Source organism: Helobdella robusta (genome assembly GCF_000326865.2).
Source record: "Helobdella robusta unplaced genomic scaffold HELROscaffold_28, whole genome shotgun sequence".
NCBI classification, from domain to species: domain Eukaryota; kingdom Metazoa; phylum Annelida; class Clitellata; order Rhynchobdellida; family Glossiphoniidae; genus Helobdella; species Helobdella robusta.
The window spans coordinates 1,015,609-1,034,161 of NW_008704435.1; the positions used below are offsets into that span (position 1 = coordinate 1,015,609).

Sequence of the window (18,553 nt, forward strand, 5' to 3'; positions counted from 1 at the left end):
TATGCCCACATCGTTTAGTACACGCACACATATGTGCTTTTATGCACATATAGTCTGCAGTCGATCGATCCAAAATTAGGCAGCTAGAATTATTTCTAAGGATCAAAGTTTGAACATGTCAGCCATAGCGGTACGTAGAATATATTGGATAACAATTAATAAAGAGTTTTGTTTAAATTCATCGTCCTAATGTTTAAATAGTTTCAACATTGACAGACTAGCTGATCATTCTAAAAATTCCCAGGTTTAAATGGTCCTGGCATTGGCGAGGTGGATGAATAAAAAAAGATGAATTAAATCGAGTAGAAAATCCTTTTTTGACTTCTATAACAATAATTATAAGTTAAGCTAAAATATGGCGAAGTGGATGAATAAAATAAAAGATGAATTGAGTAAAAATCTTGTCCTCTTATCTTAAATTGAAACAATTTAAAAATGTTAATTTGGATACTGGAAAACCGCAAGTTTTCAGAACTTTATTGACGAGTTTGTAATATTTCTAATATCCAAATGCAATCTAATCCGCTGGTAACTCGATATAAAAACAGTAATTAATCTGAAAAGCAATTAGTTGTTTCTATTTTCCGTGATATGTAATTTACATGTTACATCACCGTGGTCATATTATACGTCGTCAATTCATTTTATAATGTTTTTTTGTGGGGAAATCATTTATAATTTTTCATCAAAAACAAAAATTAACTAAGGTTGAAACAATCACCAACAGAGACATCCATTAATAATTAAATTTCAACATACTCTTACTACAATACACTAAGATTTTGATAGTCAGTAGTGTCAAATAAGAACTGCTCTTTGAACCTTATACGTAAATATTCAAACATTCAAATATCACTTCTGGCACATGTGGCAGCAGTAAGTACGCAGCTATGTAATAAATTAACTTCTTTGAAGGTATTTAAAAAAGTTATTTCATCAATCATTCAAAGTGGGTTACTTCACTTAAAACTCATTTTGTTTTGACTGACGCTGGGTTAAAAAAAGTGAAAAATTAACTGCAAAGAAAATAAATAGATAGTTAAGATAAAAAAAAATTAAAAAAAAGTTGAAAACCATGTTCAATCTGGAAGAGGTAAGTAAATAGATTGATATTGATATCTGTGCATATACAAAACACATTACAGCAGAGCGTCAACAACATTGGACTTTATTATTTATTAGTTTCAGAAGAAAGGGTTCGTCATCTTGCCAAACTTTATTAGTGAGGAGGTCGCCAATGAATTAAAATTAGCAGCTCTGAACTTGGTGAAAAAACCAGATGGTGATAATAGACTGGCATTCTCGACAAGCAAAAGTGCGCAGGTTGGTTAACTTATTTTTCTTGGTGTGTTCTGTTAAGAATGTACATGTAAAAATCGCGTGATCAATTTTATCGTAAATTGGCCGCCATTTTGATTTGTTTACAGCTTTATAGGGATGCGTACTTTCTCGAAAGTAACGATAAGATTCGATTATTTTATGAACCGTCTGCATTTGATGAAGCAGGTTGGTAATTTTGAAGTTTTACGTTTTTATTCAGTAGATAATTATGTCAAATACAAATAATAAGTGAAATCGCAGTATTTTATAATTTATCAAATTAAAAATTGCATCAAATTGCGTTGAAACTTGTTTTGGGAATTTGAAGTTTGTGAATCTGTAGTAAAAACGTATTTGAAGATTCAATTTGTAAAAACGTGAAGGATCGACTTGTAATATTAAAATTTACAAACAAATATTTAGGTGAAATAAAAATTGATCATGAAAATGCTGTGAACAAAATTGGACATGGTTTGTTGCCTCAGTTACATGTTAAAGTTAATAATATTAAAATTCGGTTAATATTTGGTAACGTTTAATTAGCATTATGTTAAAATTTAGTTAATTAACATTAACATCGTTATGTTTTGTGAAATTTTTCTCGTTAGTTGATTGTAAGTTAATTTAAATTAACATTTTAATCACCCATAAGGCATAAATTAGGGTTTATTTATTTGATTTCAAATTTAATTAATTTTATGAAATGTTAAAAATATCACAATGCACAAATACAATTTTCCTTGAAATGATCAGTCAAATTAAACAAGCTACGATGAATGAAAGTTTATTATACCTTTTTTATTTTAAAAGTTTGCTTTAAATAAACATCAACTTTTTTATCCAGCATTGCACATACTTGATCCAACTTTTCGAAAGATTTCTACGGACGAAAAAATAAAAGTACAACAACTTATAAAATTTTTTAATTTATTTTGTAATTGATAAAGTAAATTTTTGACGTGCAGGATGTGATGAGAACTTTGAAATATGAGCAACCAACTATTGTCCAGAGCATGTACATCTTCAAAGTTTGTGCGCCTATTTTTAATTAATTTTTTGAAAAGATTTTTATTCTTCATTGAGCAGCTCTGATTGAGCAGAGCTTTAATGCAGTTAAACTTCTATACTGAGCAAAATTCAACAAATTCTACTTATTTGGTGCTTTTTTGGTTCCTGTGTCTATAAATAAAAAATTATTGTGATATGGTATACAAAAAAAAGAAAAATTGATCTGTATCAGGTTACAGTAATGTTAGAAATAAATGATTTTTTTAAAGTACTTGAAATTTCATTTGAAATGATCGATTTTTTTGGTTAAATCACATTGTGTTAACACAATTTTTATTTTATGGAATAAATAGGAATTTCAATCGAGTCTAAAAGCTAACCGTATTACTGGAATCATAATTAGCCAAATCTGTCATCATAAGTGATTTTGACTGTTAAGTAATTTTAAATTAACCTCTGATTTCTTTGAATTGTACTATGAAAAAATATTCTGTAAACTTGAAATAAGAAAAAGTTTAGATGAAAACTAAAATCCGTTTTTTCTACATTCCTAACAAACTCGAATGAAATGATTGATGTTTCGTAATTCAGAAAAAAATGTTCTGTAACTTGTTTCAATTATAATATTATTTAAACTTTCATTACAGCAACCAAATATAGGGAATGAAGGTATTTAATTTTGGATTAATTTTTTTGAGTTTTTCAATAAAAAAAAATTGATTTGGATATTTTTTATAAATTAAAAAACCAATTTTCTATAGTTCCAGCGCACCAGGACGCCACCTACCTTCACACCACGCCGCTGAATGGTGTCGGATTGTGGCTGGCTCTTGACGATGCCGATGAAAATAATGGCTGTTTGCATTTCATACCTGGCTCTCACCTTTGTCGGTTGATCGCTGTTTCAACTAATGAATAGATTTTATTGTGCTTAGAAAATCGTACGATTTTTTTTAGCTTTTAAATGAATGTAACGTTTTTCAGTTACAATATAAAAATTATTATTAGCTGGTCTACACTTTGAGACAAGATTGGTGAATAAAGATGGCAACGCATCGTTTACAACGAGTGAAATGAAGGACCGTTACAAGGATGAAGAATTTGTCTCAGCGCCCGTCAAAAAAGGTTTATCAAATGCATTCACACATACACTTCAAGTTGATCAATTGTTTACGATAATTTTTTGAAGGTTCTCTTGTTTTGATCGATGGATTGGTAGTGCACAAGAGTGACAACAACAAATCAGATCGTTCGAGAAATGCCTTCACCTTGCATATCTACGATGCAGCACAAGCTCAGTGGGACCCGCTCAACTGGCTGCAACCATCTTCTCTTGGAAACTTCGAACGCCTATATTGAGAAAACTCCCGACAGCACTCTGCTGTGCCTTCTCATTTAACTATTAACATTTTTAATTTTTCCCTCATTATGACAATTATAAATAAAGTTTTATTACTTATCATTCAATATGATTTTTAATTTCGCGAAAAAGGTACTAAATATTTTTCATGTCACTAAAGTAATTCGTCAAAACCTATGTGAAAAAATAAGAAAAATTAGATCATATGAAACGAATCAGGAATAAAAAGGACGACGCCATTATATTAAACTATCGATGAAACTTCAAAGCTGGTCTCCATATAGAAATCCAGTGGTGAGTGTGGTGAGAATGAATTTGATGGTCTTCCTGTACAACTTTTCGATGTAACTTGTGAATCGATCACCCAGAGCTTCACTGACTGCCGTTATGAAAGGCTCTTCAATGGCCTGTAAAATATAAGGTTCAAATACGCTTATTGTTTCAAAGTTAAATCGTATTTCGGTGAAATCATCGCAAGAATATATTTTTTTACTAAAAAGTTTTTTGAGTCAATTTTTAAACGTTATTTCAAACGTTTGGAGATTTAGTGAGGTTGAAGTTGCTATGTCGCTTTTTTAATTTTTGTGCACCTAACTACCCAAATTAAAATTGCCTCGCTCAGTTTCGTGGCGTGAATGCCGACCAACTTAATCATAAATTTTTTAATCCAAAATTAAGTTTTAGTTAACGAAAATAATAGAAATTTGTATTGTAGTTAATTTCATTTTAATATTTTGTAACAATTATTAAAATGTAATTTATTATAATTTTTTGAGCAATTAAAATAACAATTCAGCACTGGTTGTGATTGGCTAGCTTTACCGAAGTGGAACTACTATATTGAAAAATTTGGTGACCTGTTTGTTGGATGTCTAATGTACCCAATTTCAACTGTTCAATTATTGAAAAATATGTATCTGCTTGAATTATGTTTTTAGTTGGTCTCGTTTGATCGACAAGAAACTAATTTAATTAGAGCAGAAAATTCTAAAATCCGTTTTAGAATAGGAAACAGCGAAGTAGAGAAGACCACGCCGTGAAAAATTCCTCCGCTAAAGAATTTTAATTAAATTCTTATATCGATGTTATTAAGATGAAAGGCGTCGGCGCTTTAATTAACATGCCACATGAAACTGGTCTTATGAAGTGGCGCGTGCCATCTTATTTCATTACACATATAACACTCCAACACGAAGGTGTTTCTCACCTTCCGTTCATCAGCCGCGCATCTTGCTGTCTTATGACGCAACAACCTCATCGCTGCATATTATTGCGCAGTACACACACTGCGTATCTATAATTTATTAAGATTGAATTAATTTATTCATTCGTTTCTCTCCAAACATACAGTCCTTTTCAAGTTAGTCTTTCGTTTTTGTACTACTTCAACGAAAAAGTATTTAAAATTGGATCTTTCGGGGGCGAATGGGCTGATTATTATCGGACATTTTTCATTTAGTTATTATTAACAAGCGGTCCAATTCATTCCATGCAAATACATCCAACCATCTGCGTCTGAAATATTTTTGTTTAAGAGTTTAAAAGTTTATCGTGCAGCTTTTACCTTTAATGCCAATTTTCTTGAAACAGCTTCGGTTTTGTATACTTTTCTGATGATTGTACAATTTCAACCAAGACGTCAAATGGATAATGAACTACTTTTAATAACTCACATACATAATTTTTTAATTATTTTTCTTCTAAAGTCAGAAAAAAAGGATAGTATGTAAGAGACGGAGAGAAAAAGAGAGAGGAGAGAGAGAGAGAGATGAAACAAGACATCTATTTAATGATAGCCGATAACCATCGTTTGGTTAATATTTCTTAAAAAAATGAAAGTTAAAAATATGTGTACGACACGTATATTAACATATGTATTTGAACTGACCGTCACATTTGTTTTTAATTAAAAGATGTAGGTAAAATTATTTTCTTCTCAAAATTATATTGTGCATCTAGTGCGTGTATGCAGCGAAAGACCAGCCGCAACTGATAATCCAACATGAAACATTGTCATTCATTCGTTCGTACGTGCCACTCGGTGCGGCTTCTATAATGGAGCAGGTGGTTCGTGATAAATTTTCAAAAATAAAAGTCGAATTTGTTTTTTCAAAAATTTCGTGACAATAGAAACAAGAATACAAAGTTACACCTACATTATTTGATTTGACATACCTAAGTTAAATAAACATAAAAACTAAAAAAATAATTAAAACAATTTTGCAAAATCAGATGATCAAAAAACTTCAAGTGTTTGATTCAATACAGCCAAATTATTCATTTACAACAAGAGAAAGAAATAATTTGCAACTTGATACAATACGAACCCAGAAAATGAGTTGGCTAAAATTTTCGAATCTTCGATGAGACTTGCCGGTGTTGAAGAGCATGTCGATGAGGTAGTCCGCATCGTCCAGGTTGCCGATGGCCTCGTCGAGGGCATTCATGACGAGGAGGGCGTGGTTCTCCAGCGACCTACTCGTGCCCAGGTCGGCCTTGTCCACCGATCGGAACTGCTCAAACATCGCTTTCACGTCTGAACGACTTTCAAACATTCTGAATAGTTAGTTGGTTGGTTTAGTGGTCGAGTGGTTGGTTTAGTGGCTGGTTGGTTGGTTAGGTGGCTGGCTGGTTGGTTGGTTAATTGGTTGGGTGGCTGGTTTATTGGTCGAGTGGCTGGTTGGTTGGTTAGATGGCTGGTTGGATGGTTGGTTGGTTGAGTGGTTGGTCGAGTGGTTGAGTGATTGGTTGGATGGTTGGTTGTCAGTCGGTTGGTTGATAAGTTATATGGTTTGTTAGCTGGATTGTTAAGTTAGATGATTAGTTGGTGGGATGGTAGTCGGTTGGTTGGTTAGTGGATCGGTCGGTTAGTCGGTTGGATTGGGTGGTTATTTAGTTGTTCACTTCATAGTTCGTCAGTCGGTGGCTGGTCCGATGGATGGTTGATCGGAAAGTGGTAATGTCTATAGTGCAGAATTGTAAAAAGAAATAAAATCTTGGAATGTCACCAACATAAATGTTACACATACCTACATGTAAATACAGCATACATCAGCACTGCCTTCCTTATATAAGAAGTGTTTGCTTTTGCTTGTCATCATCAACATCATCATCATCAACAACAACAGCAACAACATCAAAACAACAACATCGTCATCATCAACAACAACATTATCATCATCAACAACATCATCAACAACAACATCATCAACAACAACATCATCATCTTCATCTACAACATCAACAACCGCAACAACATCATCATCATCAACAACATCATTATCAATATTATTACTGTCGATATGTAATAATGTATTAATTAATTATTATGTGATATCATTCACATCATAACCATGACCGATAAAAAAAAGACTTGTAGCAGGTGGGTTGTGTGTGGTGAGTTGTGTGTGGTGGGTTTTGTGTGGTGGGTTTTGTGTGGTGAGTTGTGTTTGGTGGGTTGTGTTTGATGGGTTATGTGTGGTGAGTTATGTGTGGTGAGTTGTGTTTGGTGGGTTGTGTTTGGTGGGTTATGTGTGGTGAGTTGTGTGTGGTGGGTTGTGTGTGGTGTTTGGTGAGTTGTGTGTGGAGAGAGAGAACTAGAAAAAAAGTAAATGATTATTATTTTTACGTGATGAATTAGTCAAAATATAATCAAAAAATCAAATTAAGATCTAAAATAAAATGAATTAATGTAACGTAACATTAATGAATTGATTTAATTTGAACTATCTGATAAAAATAATAATTAATTGTGTGTAAAATTTCAGAAAAATGTCTTCTTCCTTGCAAAAAGGTTGAAGCACCTTGAATCTAATTTAATCAAACGAAGAAAGGAACGAAAAAAAAGTTTTGCCTTTTTTACAACAGCCAGTTTTGATATTGTGTAACGTGACAGTGAATGATGCATTAATGAGCGTGTGCGTTTGGATGCATGTGTGTTTGTGTGTATGTGTGTTTGTTTTTTTCTGTGTGTGTATTTTTTGTTTGTGTCTGTGTTTGTGTGCAAGTCTGCGTTGTGTGGGTGTGTGTTGATTGTTTCAATTGTTTTTATTTTTATTTATACTCAATCTAACAACATTTCGGCCATTTTCAGTCCACCTTAATGTCAAATAAAAGCGCAACCAAAGGAACTTTGGCTTGAAACTCTCAATCACAATGACTTGTTTACGCAGGGATAATATTGAAATTGTATATAAATTGATAAAAACTTAGGACTGGACTGGAGGATTTTTAGCCTCTCTTCACAATAAATCACTTTACCAGAATTAAGATAAGATTTAGCAGATTTAGGAAAAGATTTAGCCGATTTAGGAAGGATTTTTACAAAAAAATTTTTTTTTAATTGTTCGAAGAGCAAAAAAAATCGAAGACCGCCAACGTTACCTATAAAATTCAAACTCAACCCGCAAAACATTTATGACTACACCAACTGAGGTCAAATGTTTTCATAAAAATAATTTCGTTGAATAAAATTATGTAAGGCATAATAGATTGACCATTTAATTTTATAATGAATAATTTTTTGTGATGTTATATATAATTAATTTAGGTAAATTTATAATTGCGTATTAATAATATATTTTTGTTAATTTATTGAAGTGCGTCAAGCAAAATTTATCGAATGAATGAATGCATTTTATTCTTTAAAAAAATTCAAACTCTGACAGATGCAGAGGACAGTGCAAGATGCAACGCGTTACAGTAGAAGACAAAAGTGCGAAGAATGTTCAACAAACTTTAAAAATATGGCCACACCAGTACTGGTAATGTTCTTATTGATGGTTTTCCACGTCTGTGTGATGCTGAAGACGTCGCGTTCGTTCAGCGGCAGGACGATTTTCTGCAGTTCAACTTTCGAGTTGTCGTTCGTCTCGTACTTCTCGCTGATCAGCCCCTTCTCTGCTGGTTTGATCTTAACAGACGCCACACAGCCCATCACATTCTTTCTTGTTAACAAAGGTTTATTTATCTATCTTTCAATTCAAACAATACTTGTTTAACACAGGTGGCAACTATCCTATCGTAAGTGCATTTCAATCTCAGTAAAATAAAATTAAATTAAATAAATTTAAATTAAATTAATTTTAAATTAAAATTCTCAAGAAATCAGTAAGATTTGTAAACCGGGTCTGCGCCGACCGAGTTAGGCACAAGTCACGTTCGATTCGTCATGTTAACGAATGTTCATTTGCATCTTATTTATATATTTAGCCACAGCAGGCGAATGTTCACACCCGTCTGTCTGATGTATGCCTGAATCTATCATAATTCACGCACAAAATCTTCTATTTCACAGAGCTGTTAAAAACAATAGGTTTTTGTTTTATTTTTTAGGTTTTTCAGGTTTTTATAGGTTATTCGAAGGCTTATAGGTGTTTAAGATGTTATAAAGTGATCAAAAAAACTTACAAAACTTGATTGAAAAATTTATATTGCTATTTTAACAAAATTAATGGTAAAAAAGTAACATTTAAAAATTTTTTTAAAGAAAAAATTTTCTTTTAAAAATTTGTTAATTTCCACATTTTTATTTTCATATTCAGTTTCAGAGCATCCACTCTTCACAAGATTTACTGAAATCTCATTTTTAAATATATTCTAAAATATCAAAAAAGAAAAATTGTTCTGTAAAAAACTATCATTGTCAAACTTTCATATTTCAATAACCAAAATTCAATCAATCAATCAATTAGCTTATAAAGCGCTATTTCCGCGATGTTCAACAGCGCTCCTCAATGGTAGCCAGTGCAAGAGAACAAGATATGGAGATATATGAGAAAAGAAAGGGGCACGAGCAACTAGACGGGCAGCGGAGTTAAAAGCTTTACTTAAAGGATAGAGTATAGAGTCAGGAAGACCATAGTAGAGCGAGTTACAATAATCAATCCTAGATAAGACTAACGAAGTAACAAGAAGGAGAAGAGTAGGATCATCAAGAAATGGCAAAAGTTTTTTTATTCTACGTAGATGAAAGTAAGAGCTTCTAGCAACACTATTAATCTGAGAAGAGAGAGACATAGTAGAATCAAAGATAAAACCTAGACTACGAAACTTATAAGAGACATCAAGAGTTTTAGAATCAGGTAAGATAATAGGAGGAATAGTAATTGAGTGTTTAGATTTATTAAAACAAATTAATTCAAACTTAGAAGGATTAAGTTTAAGACACATTGAGTCAGACCAAGCGATAATCGAAGAAAGACATAGAAATAAATTATGAAGAACACTATTGAGATTAGATGGAGGAAAAGAAGTATAAATAAATCATCATCAGCATAAATCATCAGCATATAGTTGACTAGAGAAAGAAAAGTTATTAATAATACGAGGTAGTTCAGAAGTATAGAGTATAAATAGAAGAGGGCCAAGGATAGAACCCTGAGGTACCCCGAAAGTAAGAGTAGAGGAGTTAGAAGTAGAATTATTGAGAACAGAAGAAAAACGATTACAGAGATAAGAAGAAAACCAAGATAGACAAGAATCAGTAATATTAAAAGAAAGATGCAGCAGTCTCAAGAGAATAGTATGGTCAACAGTATCAAAAGCTGAAGAAAAGTCAAGAGCAAGAAGAAGAGTAAGATTACTATTGTCACTAGAGAGAAGGATATCATTGTGTATTTTAAGTAAAGAAGTTTCAGTACTGTGAGCAGGTCTGAAATCAGATTGAGATTCAGGTAGCAAAGAGTTAAAGTCTAAATAGGATGAGAGTTGATTAAAAACAACTTTTTCTATTATTTTAGAGATGAAAGTAATATTAGTTACAGGTCTATAATTAGATAAAGAGGTAGGGATGTGTTTTTAAGAATAGGAATAACAATAGAATTCTTATAAGAAGTAGGAAATTTAGAGGTGGAAAAAGATTAATTAAGTAAATTAGAAGGAAGTAGATCTAGAAAACAGGTTGTAGACGACATAGAATTAATAATTTTAGTTAGTTCTAAAAGATTTATTGGAGTAAATACAGAGAAAGATTCAGTAGTAAGTTTAGTAAAGTTATGAGAAGAAAAATTAAAATTAGATGTTCTTAAAGAAGTAATTTTATTTACAAAAAAGTCATGAAACTGTTGAGCAGAAAAAGATGAGTGAGAAGATTTTTTATGTAGAAGTTTAGATAGAACAGACCACCTATTTTTAGATGTTGAAGCAGATGTTATAGAATTTCTAAGAAAAGTAGAGTGTTTAGAGAATAGTAGATATTTATAATTAATTTAAAATTAGATAAAAAAAAACTTATTTACAAAATTTTGTTATTTAAATTTACTTAGGTTTTAATTGGTTTTATAGTTCTGCTATTCCAAAGTATTTCTCTACACACGCGCAAGCACCTCCCACACACACACACACACACACACACACACACACACACACACACACACACACACACACACACACACACACACACACACACACACACACACACACACATTTATTTATATTTAGTACGATATACGATTGTATTGATCGACAAATTTCTAAATTTTTATGTGATGCAATAAATAATTACTGCTCGTTTATTCCGTTTATTCCATAGAAACTGTTCGTTTCAAGCAACTGTGGTTCATAGAAAGTTTATTTGAATCAGCAAAGTATAAAAACTGTGTGAAATCTGGATAAAACATCTATCCTGATTTAATGAAAATAATTACCAACTTTTCAAGTTTTACAGGTAAATTGAAAATAGTTAGAGATGGTTCAAATAGAATTTTTGGTTAATAAAAATAATGTCAACAAACATGGGAGACAGTAAAAACCATGGAATTATATAACTCAATTATTATATAATATAATTATATAATTCTATAATAATTCTATATAATTATAATATAATTATATAATTCAATGGTAAAAACTAACCCTGGAATAGCTAAAAAATCAACTCTTGAATATGATTCTTAGAAAAGAAAAAAATTTAGTGTAAGATATAAATACGCTGAGAAACCAGTTTGTAGATTATTTTTCCATAAATAATTTGAAGGCAAATTCGGATTTAGCCAGATTTCTACCTCCTCCAAAACCATCCAGTTTTTTATTTAGAAAACAAATGAAAATGAGGTTGTCAGAATTGTTCATGATATGAAAAATGAACATAATCAAGACAACATTCAACATTGTCTTGATGAAAAAATGTTTTGCCGCTTTCAGTATTCTTTTGACGTTTTCAATAAATTCCGAGCCGGCAACTTTCCTTCAATTTTGGAACGAACGAAACTAGTTCCAAACTTAAAGCAAGTACAAAAATAAATAATCAGACCGATTTCACCCATATTTGTATTTTCAAAGGTCATGGAAAAAATTGTTTATAAAAGATTTTTAACAAATGCAATATTATTTCTGCAAACCAGTATGGCTTAAAGTAAAGTTCATCGATCAAGTTTGCCGTTTTGGATTTCACTAATTTCGACGCAAAAACATTATAAATAAAGTGTTGACTATGTTTTTGACCTACCAGAAGTGTTCGATTCAACCGATCGTGCAATTTGATTGTATAAATTGGCTTGTTACTGAGTAAGAGCTGTGGTGCTTGATTGGTTCAAAAGTTATTTGTCTGGAATGATGTCAGCCCGTGGAGTTAGAAAGTTGTCAATCAGAAGTTAGAAAGTTTTAAAGAGGTATTCCACAAAATCTATTCTTGGTTCCCCGCTTTTCAACCTGTTCTTGAATGATGTCACTCATCTACAGTGCTTATGTTGAATCAGTTAGCCAAAGATACGATATTTATATAGAGAGAGGTTGATATTTTAGTAAATCAACTTCGGTAACGGATATGAGTTCAGAACTGAAAAGTATTAGTTTGAGGCAAATAGATTGATCATGAATTTCGAAAAAATTTAGCTGGATGATTGGGCCCAAAATAGTGACCAATGTGAGAAATTTTTAAATTATTTATGTCTGATAAGTCATTAACCAAGTTTTCTCCAATAAATTTCTTTGCGTGTTCATAACCAATAACTTGTCGTGCAAAGATCATATTGATTACATTGCAAAACATGCTTTGAAAAACATTGGATTTATTAATATTTATTTATTATAATTTCTTCAAGATATCAAAGCCTAACTTTACAACCCTCTCATTCAACTATGTCATTCATAATGTGCTATCCTGTTTGCTGATCTTCACTGATTAAATATTGAATGCTGCTGGTCAGTATCAGTTTATTTCGTGCAAGATTTCTTCTTTGAGGATCACCTCAGTTTAGAATTTCAAATTTACACTTCATTTTACATAGAGTCTTACCGCTAATTCTTTCCTCACATTTAAACCCAAACCTTGTTTCAAGAAAACAACAAAACATTTAGCACTTTCCACCTTTTGATCGCACACGTTTAGCCAACAAACACATACACTTTCTTTCACCGTTATCATAAGTTAATAAGCAAACATCTTGTGAAACCAACATAACTAAATAAAAGCTAGTGGAAGATTTCTCAGCCGAATCTTCAACAGAAATAAAAGCACTGCTCAACTTATTTTAGCGTTTTGAAGATGAGAAGAGAATTAAAAATCCCGATAAAGCTACTGTAACATAACAAGATGCTTATCAAGTGATACCCACTTGACAATCAAACTTGCATGTCGTTGACAAATAGTCGTCAACATCCATACAAAGTTAGAAAATGATTGACATCTCTTGAAAAGTTCGTTGGCAACAACTAGCAAATAATAATTTTTTCTCTAGCAACACCATCGACACGACTTCTAGAAAAAACAACGCAGCAAATCACGAAATTCAAATTAAAGATTTTATTAAATGTAATGTACACAAATGATTAAGAAGCATATTTATACAGAAAATTTTTATCTAAAATTTCATAAATTGTAACAGTTTAAAATAACATCGCTATTAACAAAAACCTCAAGCAGATGAGTTTACATGATTGTACAATTAGCATCACTAAACCAAAAATAGCGCTGATCCTCTAACATTTTAACAGCCATTTAGCATTATCTATTTATTATTAACCTATGAATGATGTAAATATGTTTTTTCATCGAAACGCCAATGAATCTAATGAATTTATTATATTGCTCCGTGACTAGACCTCCGAGACCCGATGTTATTGTTGCGTTGGAGGCTGGGGTGGTGGCAGTGAGGTAGAACATGAAGCCACAACTTCCGACGCCAATCTCAACTCATCCACACTCGCCATCAGTTGTCTATTTGTTTGCACAGTTGTTTTTTTTATTAGTACAAATATAAAATCAGTAGCAACCTTACAAAAAAAAAAAAACAAACAACCAGCTAAAGAAGATGAAAATTATTTCTCCTGACACTAGTTATAAAGATGTCAACATTAAAATATTATCAGCTGCGCGATCCATGGTAACAACATAGACCGACACAAGGTAACATTCATTAGAATGATGGGCAGAAGCATTGGCTATACGTTTTTGAGTTTAATAAAATGCATGGAACTAATAGAAAAAATCGCTTGAAATAAAAAAACAAAAAAAAAACAAATGAAAAAAAATATGAAGCAATGTACCTCAAATGCAGTTGAACCTGTTCAGCAGAGCCGACCACCCTCTGAGCAGCCTGTGCCAAATGTTGTCGAGAGTTGTTGCTGCACGTGCATGACCTCTGCTGTGTCTGCAATGCTTCTATTTGGTCCTGTTCAATTCATTTGATAAGGCACTGCTTGACTAACATAACATCTTAATGGTAAGGGTGAGGTTACTTTTATGAAAAGTAATTCTATTAACCTGTAAAACTTTCATCTGATTCAGCAATGGCTCGTTACTCTTTTCATCCATCTGTTAATTTAATAATGAATTTCATGCAAATTAAAGAAGTAAAATACTTTACTAACAACCTTTAGCACAAGCGTAACAAAAAACAAGTGATATTTGAGTAGCCCAATGCTATTGCACTTTAGAAATTTTTTAAATATTGAAACACAGACTGATCACACTCAAAATTATCTCCTAAACAAACCAGCCCCATCTACAATACACTTGACGGCCAACCAAACCGATCTCACCTTATTCCCTTCAGATGGCTGCCGGACTGTTTTCTCTGCACCTGCCAATGCATCTGCTTCCTTCATTCGGTTCAACCTCTGTGTTAGTCTGTGGTTCCTAACCAATCAAATTCAATGAACATTCATTACTTTTAAGTTATCTGTCGCTCCAAGACAACGGTCCAAACAACATAACGGCATGACAAGAAGAGTGTTTTCAATAAACATCAGCATGATTAGTGCTGACAAGTTTAACAATGAAGCTGTCAAACATCAGAGCTTCAATCAAACAGCTTATTTCCATAATTTCAATTACGATGAGAAAATGTAAAAAAATATTACAAAAATAAATAATCTAATGCCTGAGAAGAGGTCTGTGGATAGAAAAAGTGAGAAGTTAACCAAAGAATAACACACGAGCGAACAAATAAATGAACAAGCATAAGAACTAATGAGTGAACTAATGGATGAACTAATGAATGAACAAATGATGAACAAATGATAAACCTATCTCTTTCAGAATCCAATGCGTGTGACAGATCATCAATACGTTTTAAAAGTTCTGCATTGTGGGACTTCAACTGAGCAAGTGAGTGGAAAGCATTTAAACATGTGTCTTACACATAATGTCACATGTGCAATGTGAATGCATGCAAAACGTAATTAATCAAGCAGTGTCTAACAATCTAACAAACAACACAACGAATGAATTGAAAGCAGGACTAACAGAGGTAAAAACATCAGAATGATTGTTGGATGGTTCTCGAATGCATGTTGGTCCTATGCCGCTGTCAGATAAGAAATCTGGCAGACTGTTGGAGCAGTTATCAGTTGCATTGGATGGATGGGTGGATGGTTGAGAATCTTCGTGGTTCTGTGCACCAAGTATGTTGTCGTCGTCGTCATTGTTGTTGTTGATGGCATTGTTGTTTGTTGGCGTGCTAAACATCGGCAGTACTCTGTTGTAAATCTTCGGCCGAGCACCAAGAGATTTGTTTGCATCATGAAGAGCAAAATCAGGCAGATTGCCGTCAATGGTGCTCGCTGTTGGCCTGTTATCACATTCAGAGTTGTTGTAGCGACCTTGCACAAAATCAGGAAGGTCGTATGCCAGATCTAAATTCGTTATTCTATTTGGAGTGGCTCGAAAACCATTCACCTGGTGGTTGCTGTCAGCTGCTTTTAAAAATTTCTTAAAACTGAAAGGGTTCTCATCTCGATTTGTAGATTTTTTATCTTGGAAAAAATTAAATAAAAATATCACAATAATTAGGAAGAATTTTAAGTGCTTTTGCCAAAACTCTATTATATATTTCATTAATCAAATGATCAGTTGTTATCTTTCAAACTTTATCACACATTTTACATATTATATTTAATTTTTGGCTGTATTATTAATAATAAAAATTTATATTTAATAATAATAATAATGAATAATGATTATTATTTATATTTTATAATGAAATGCAATTTGGAAACAAATTAATAATTAATTTAAAATTTAAGGGATTAAGCATTAAGCTTTCAATAATGAATAAATTGATAAAATGAACCAATTTTTAAAATTTAGAAATTCTAGAAATCATTATTGTACTTTCATTTAAAATTTAAATTAATTTATTTAACACTTTTTTAACAGTCTTAGGCTTTTTGTTGCCTTCCTTCTTTTAGTAAAAAAGTAAAATTCAAAACATTATATTAATTATATTATTATTAATTTAATACCTATTATTAATAATTAGATGTTCTGAATGAAATAATCCTCATTTATTTATTTTTTTATAGCCATAAAATAAAATAATGAAGTGATATGATATGAATATGCAGGATGAATACGTTGGCTGCATTTAAAATTTTTAGTTTAATAATTAATTAATAAAAAATAAAATAAATTAAACAAACTTTCTTCTGAGCCATCAGCTTCATTGTTTAAATTTTTAGCAATGTTATCATCGTCGCCATTTTGATGGGATTTATCTTTCTCGTCCCCACTAAATTTATCATTATCATCTTTTCCGCCAGTAGCCATTAATGAAGTTTCGGTAATTCAAACCATCATACGCAAAACTGATAATATTATTCAGAAGAAGTTCAATCGCACCAACGAGATGGACCATCAATTTTTAAGGGTGCCAAAAAAACCAACGATACAAATTTTTTATGATATTTCCTGGCCTGGTTGGTATTTTCTTTTATATAGAATCAAAGGAATTAAAAGAGTATTTTCATATACTTAGAATATGAGTAGGGTATTTTGTACTGTTATTGCCTTATTTTTTCCCTGTGTATCTCCCATCATAAAGATTGTTAGGAATGGGACAACGTTGACGCTGACACATTGATTATTATAATTGGTGCAAAAAATTTCAAACGCATTAAGATATGCTTATATCTTAATGCGTATTATTTATATATCAATGTATATGCCACAGCTAAAACAGACATATAAAAAATGACGTCATTATACATACGAAAGATGAAAACGCTTCTTGGATGACGTTCAGGTCAAATACTATACATCAATTCCTACATGTATCTCAACACAATTTATTTAATGAAATTAAACTGCAATTTTTGAAAATAAAAATTTATTTATAAAAAACAGTTTTATAAATTGATGCAATAAACATTTTTTAAATAATATTTATTAGTTACATTATTATTATTAAGGTGTTATAAAAAAAATAGTACCATAATTTGCACTCTAAATTTGTGTTGTAATTTTCAACCAATTTTAAAATTATGTAAAGAATTTTTTATGCTTGTATGATACACACGTTTGGTTTAATCCATATATTGAATGTACAACAAAATTACTTTTCAGAATCTCATGAATAAGCCTCAATAACACAGTCCGATTAAGCAAATGAAATAGCGTTCCACGTTTTAAAGTTTCTACGGTCACAGAGCTGCTCGTAAATAACTTGAGTTCCTTAATCCTTTCTTACTCACTCAGTTATAGTTTAAGGGACATAAATGCGCACAAAACGTACCTATGCTTTTAAAATTTCGAACAGACATCTTTCGAACCAAGTCACTGAATAATACTGATTCGAAACAGCACTAATATCATTTTTTGACCTTTTTGACGGTATTTGTTTGTTTCCGAACACTTAGATGAACTATTTTGTTGAATTGATTATAAAAATTCTGATTTCCAAAGGCAAGTTTTTTTTTCTTTCATCATTTATAGCTTGCTCACAAAAACGACTTAAGAACGAGTAAAAGAAAGCACTTTCGAACGTCACTGAATTGACGCTGTACAGAAATTCCATTCGAATTGATAGTTTGAATATTCTTAACATTCGAACAAATTTTTGAGGGAAATATCGAATTCATTTTTCTTGCTAAATAATCTATTTTTTGTTATGAGTCTTTCGCTTCAATCGAATTCGAAGCCTGTCTTGTGTGGACAATTCTTAAAAAGTTGTTGAATTTTGGCACTGGCAGTGGCGCAGTGCTGTGTTACCCAAGTGTTTTACTTTTACAATGTTCGTTTAACAAAAAAAAATTAATCAAGCTTTGTTTATTTTCGCACATTTTAGAATAAGTTGACGATTTACAATAAAAAATTTAAAAAAAGGAAAGAGAAAAATGTCATATGTAAAGTACCAATATATTACTAATCTTCGCTTATTAGACCTACGGTAAAATCTACAGCTGAATAAATCTGAAAGAATTAATAAAACGTAATAAAATTTCATATAACTTATACGGGTCTTCCAGAAACATATCATTTTATGTCCTATAAGCACCATTTAACGATTAAGTTACTTTGCAACCAATTATTCACTCGCTTCGTCATTAAATTCAGTAAAATTTTAAGCATAGCACTGTTTTATACGCGCGGTTGTGTCGTCAAGTGTAACTTCTATATCTAGAAACATTTAGACATTTCACAAAATA

At 31.7% G+C, this 18,553-nt stretch overlaps 2 protein-coding genes across 2 annotated transcripts; one reads left to right on the forward strand and one right to left on the reverse strand.

Annotated features, from left to right (window-relative positions):
* Window positions 1–883: 883 nt before the first annotated feature.
* HELRODRAFT_185666 (hypothetical protein) lies at window positions 884–4,617 on the forward strand. The gene is given in 11 exon segments (XM_009020509.1): window positions 884–1,093; window positions 1,183–1,323; window positions 1,428–1,506; window positions 1,744–1,791; window positions 2,165–2,220; window positions 2,286–2,348; window positions 2,976–2,997; window positions 3,090–3,215; window positions 3,337–3,453; window positions 3,518–3,843; window positions 3,855–4,617. 10 exon segments carry the CDS (start codon window positions 1,076–1,078, stop codon window positions 3,685–3,687), a joined length of 840 nt encoding a protein of 279 aa, XP_009018757.1. The 5' UTR covers window positions 884–1,075; the 3' UTR covers window positions 3,688–3,843; window positions 3,855–4,617.
* Window positions 4,618–13,407: 8,790 nt separating this feature from the next.
* HELRODRAFT_192102 (hypothetical protein) lies at window positions 13,408–16,777 on the reverse strand. The gene is made up of 7 exons (XM_009020510.1): window positions 16,550–16,777; window positions 15,375–15,883; window positions 15,155–15,228; window positions 14,669–14,765; window positions 14,391–14,441; window positions 14,174–14,298; window positions 13,408–13,844 (listed from the first exon to the last, which is right to left on the reverse strand). The coding sequence occupies exons 1-7, from the start codon at window positions 16,674–16,676 to the stop codon at window positions 13,745–13,747; spliced, it is 1,083 nt and encodes a 360-aa protein (XP_009018758.1). The 5' UTR covers window positions 16,677–16,777; the 3' UTR covers window positions 13,408–13,744.
* Between the last annotated feature and the right edge of the window lie 1,776 nt (window positions 16,778–18,553).

Coding starts and splice junctions, on each gene's coding strand:
- HELRODRAFT_185666 (XM_009020509.1), top strand. Junction 2,998..3,089: donor ACCAAATATAGGGAATGAAG/GTATTTAATTTT, acceptor AATTTTCTATAG/TTCCAGCGCACCAGGACGCC. Junction 3,216..3,336: donor CATACCTGGCTCTCACCTTT/GTCGGTTGATCG, acceptor AATTATTATTAG/CTGGTCTACACTTTGAGACA.
- HELRODRAFT_192102 (XM_009020510.1), bottom strand. CDS start 16,676: ATGGCTACTGGCGGAAAAGATGATAATGATAAATTTAGTGGGGACGAG. Junction 15,229..15,374: donor ATTCTGATGTTTTTACCTCT/GTTAGTCCTGCT, acceptor TCACTTGCTCAG/TTGAAGTCCCACAATGCAGA. Junction 14,299..14,390: donor ATCAGATGAAAGTTTTACAG/GTTAATAGAATT, acceptor TGAATTGAACAG/GACCAAATAGAAGCATTGCA.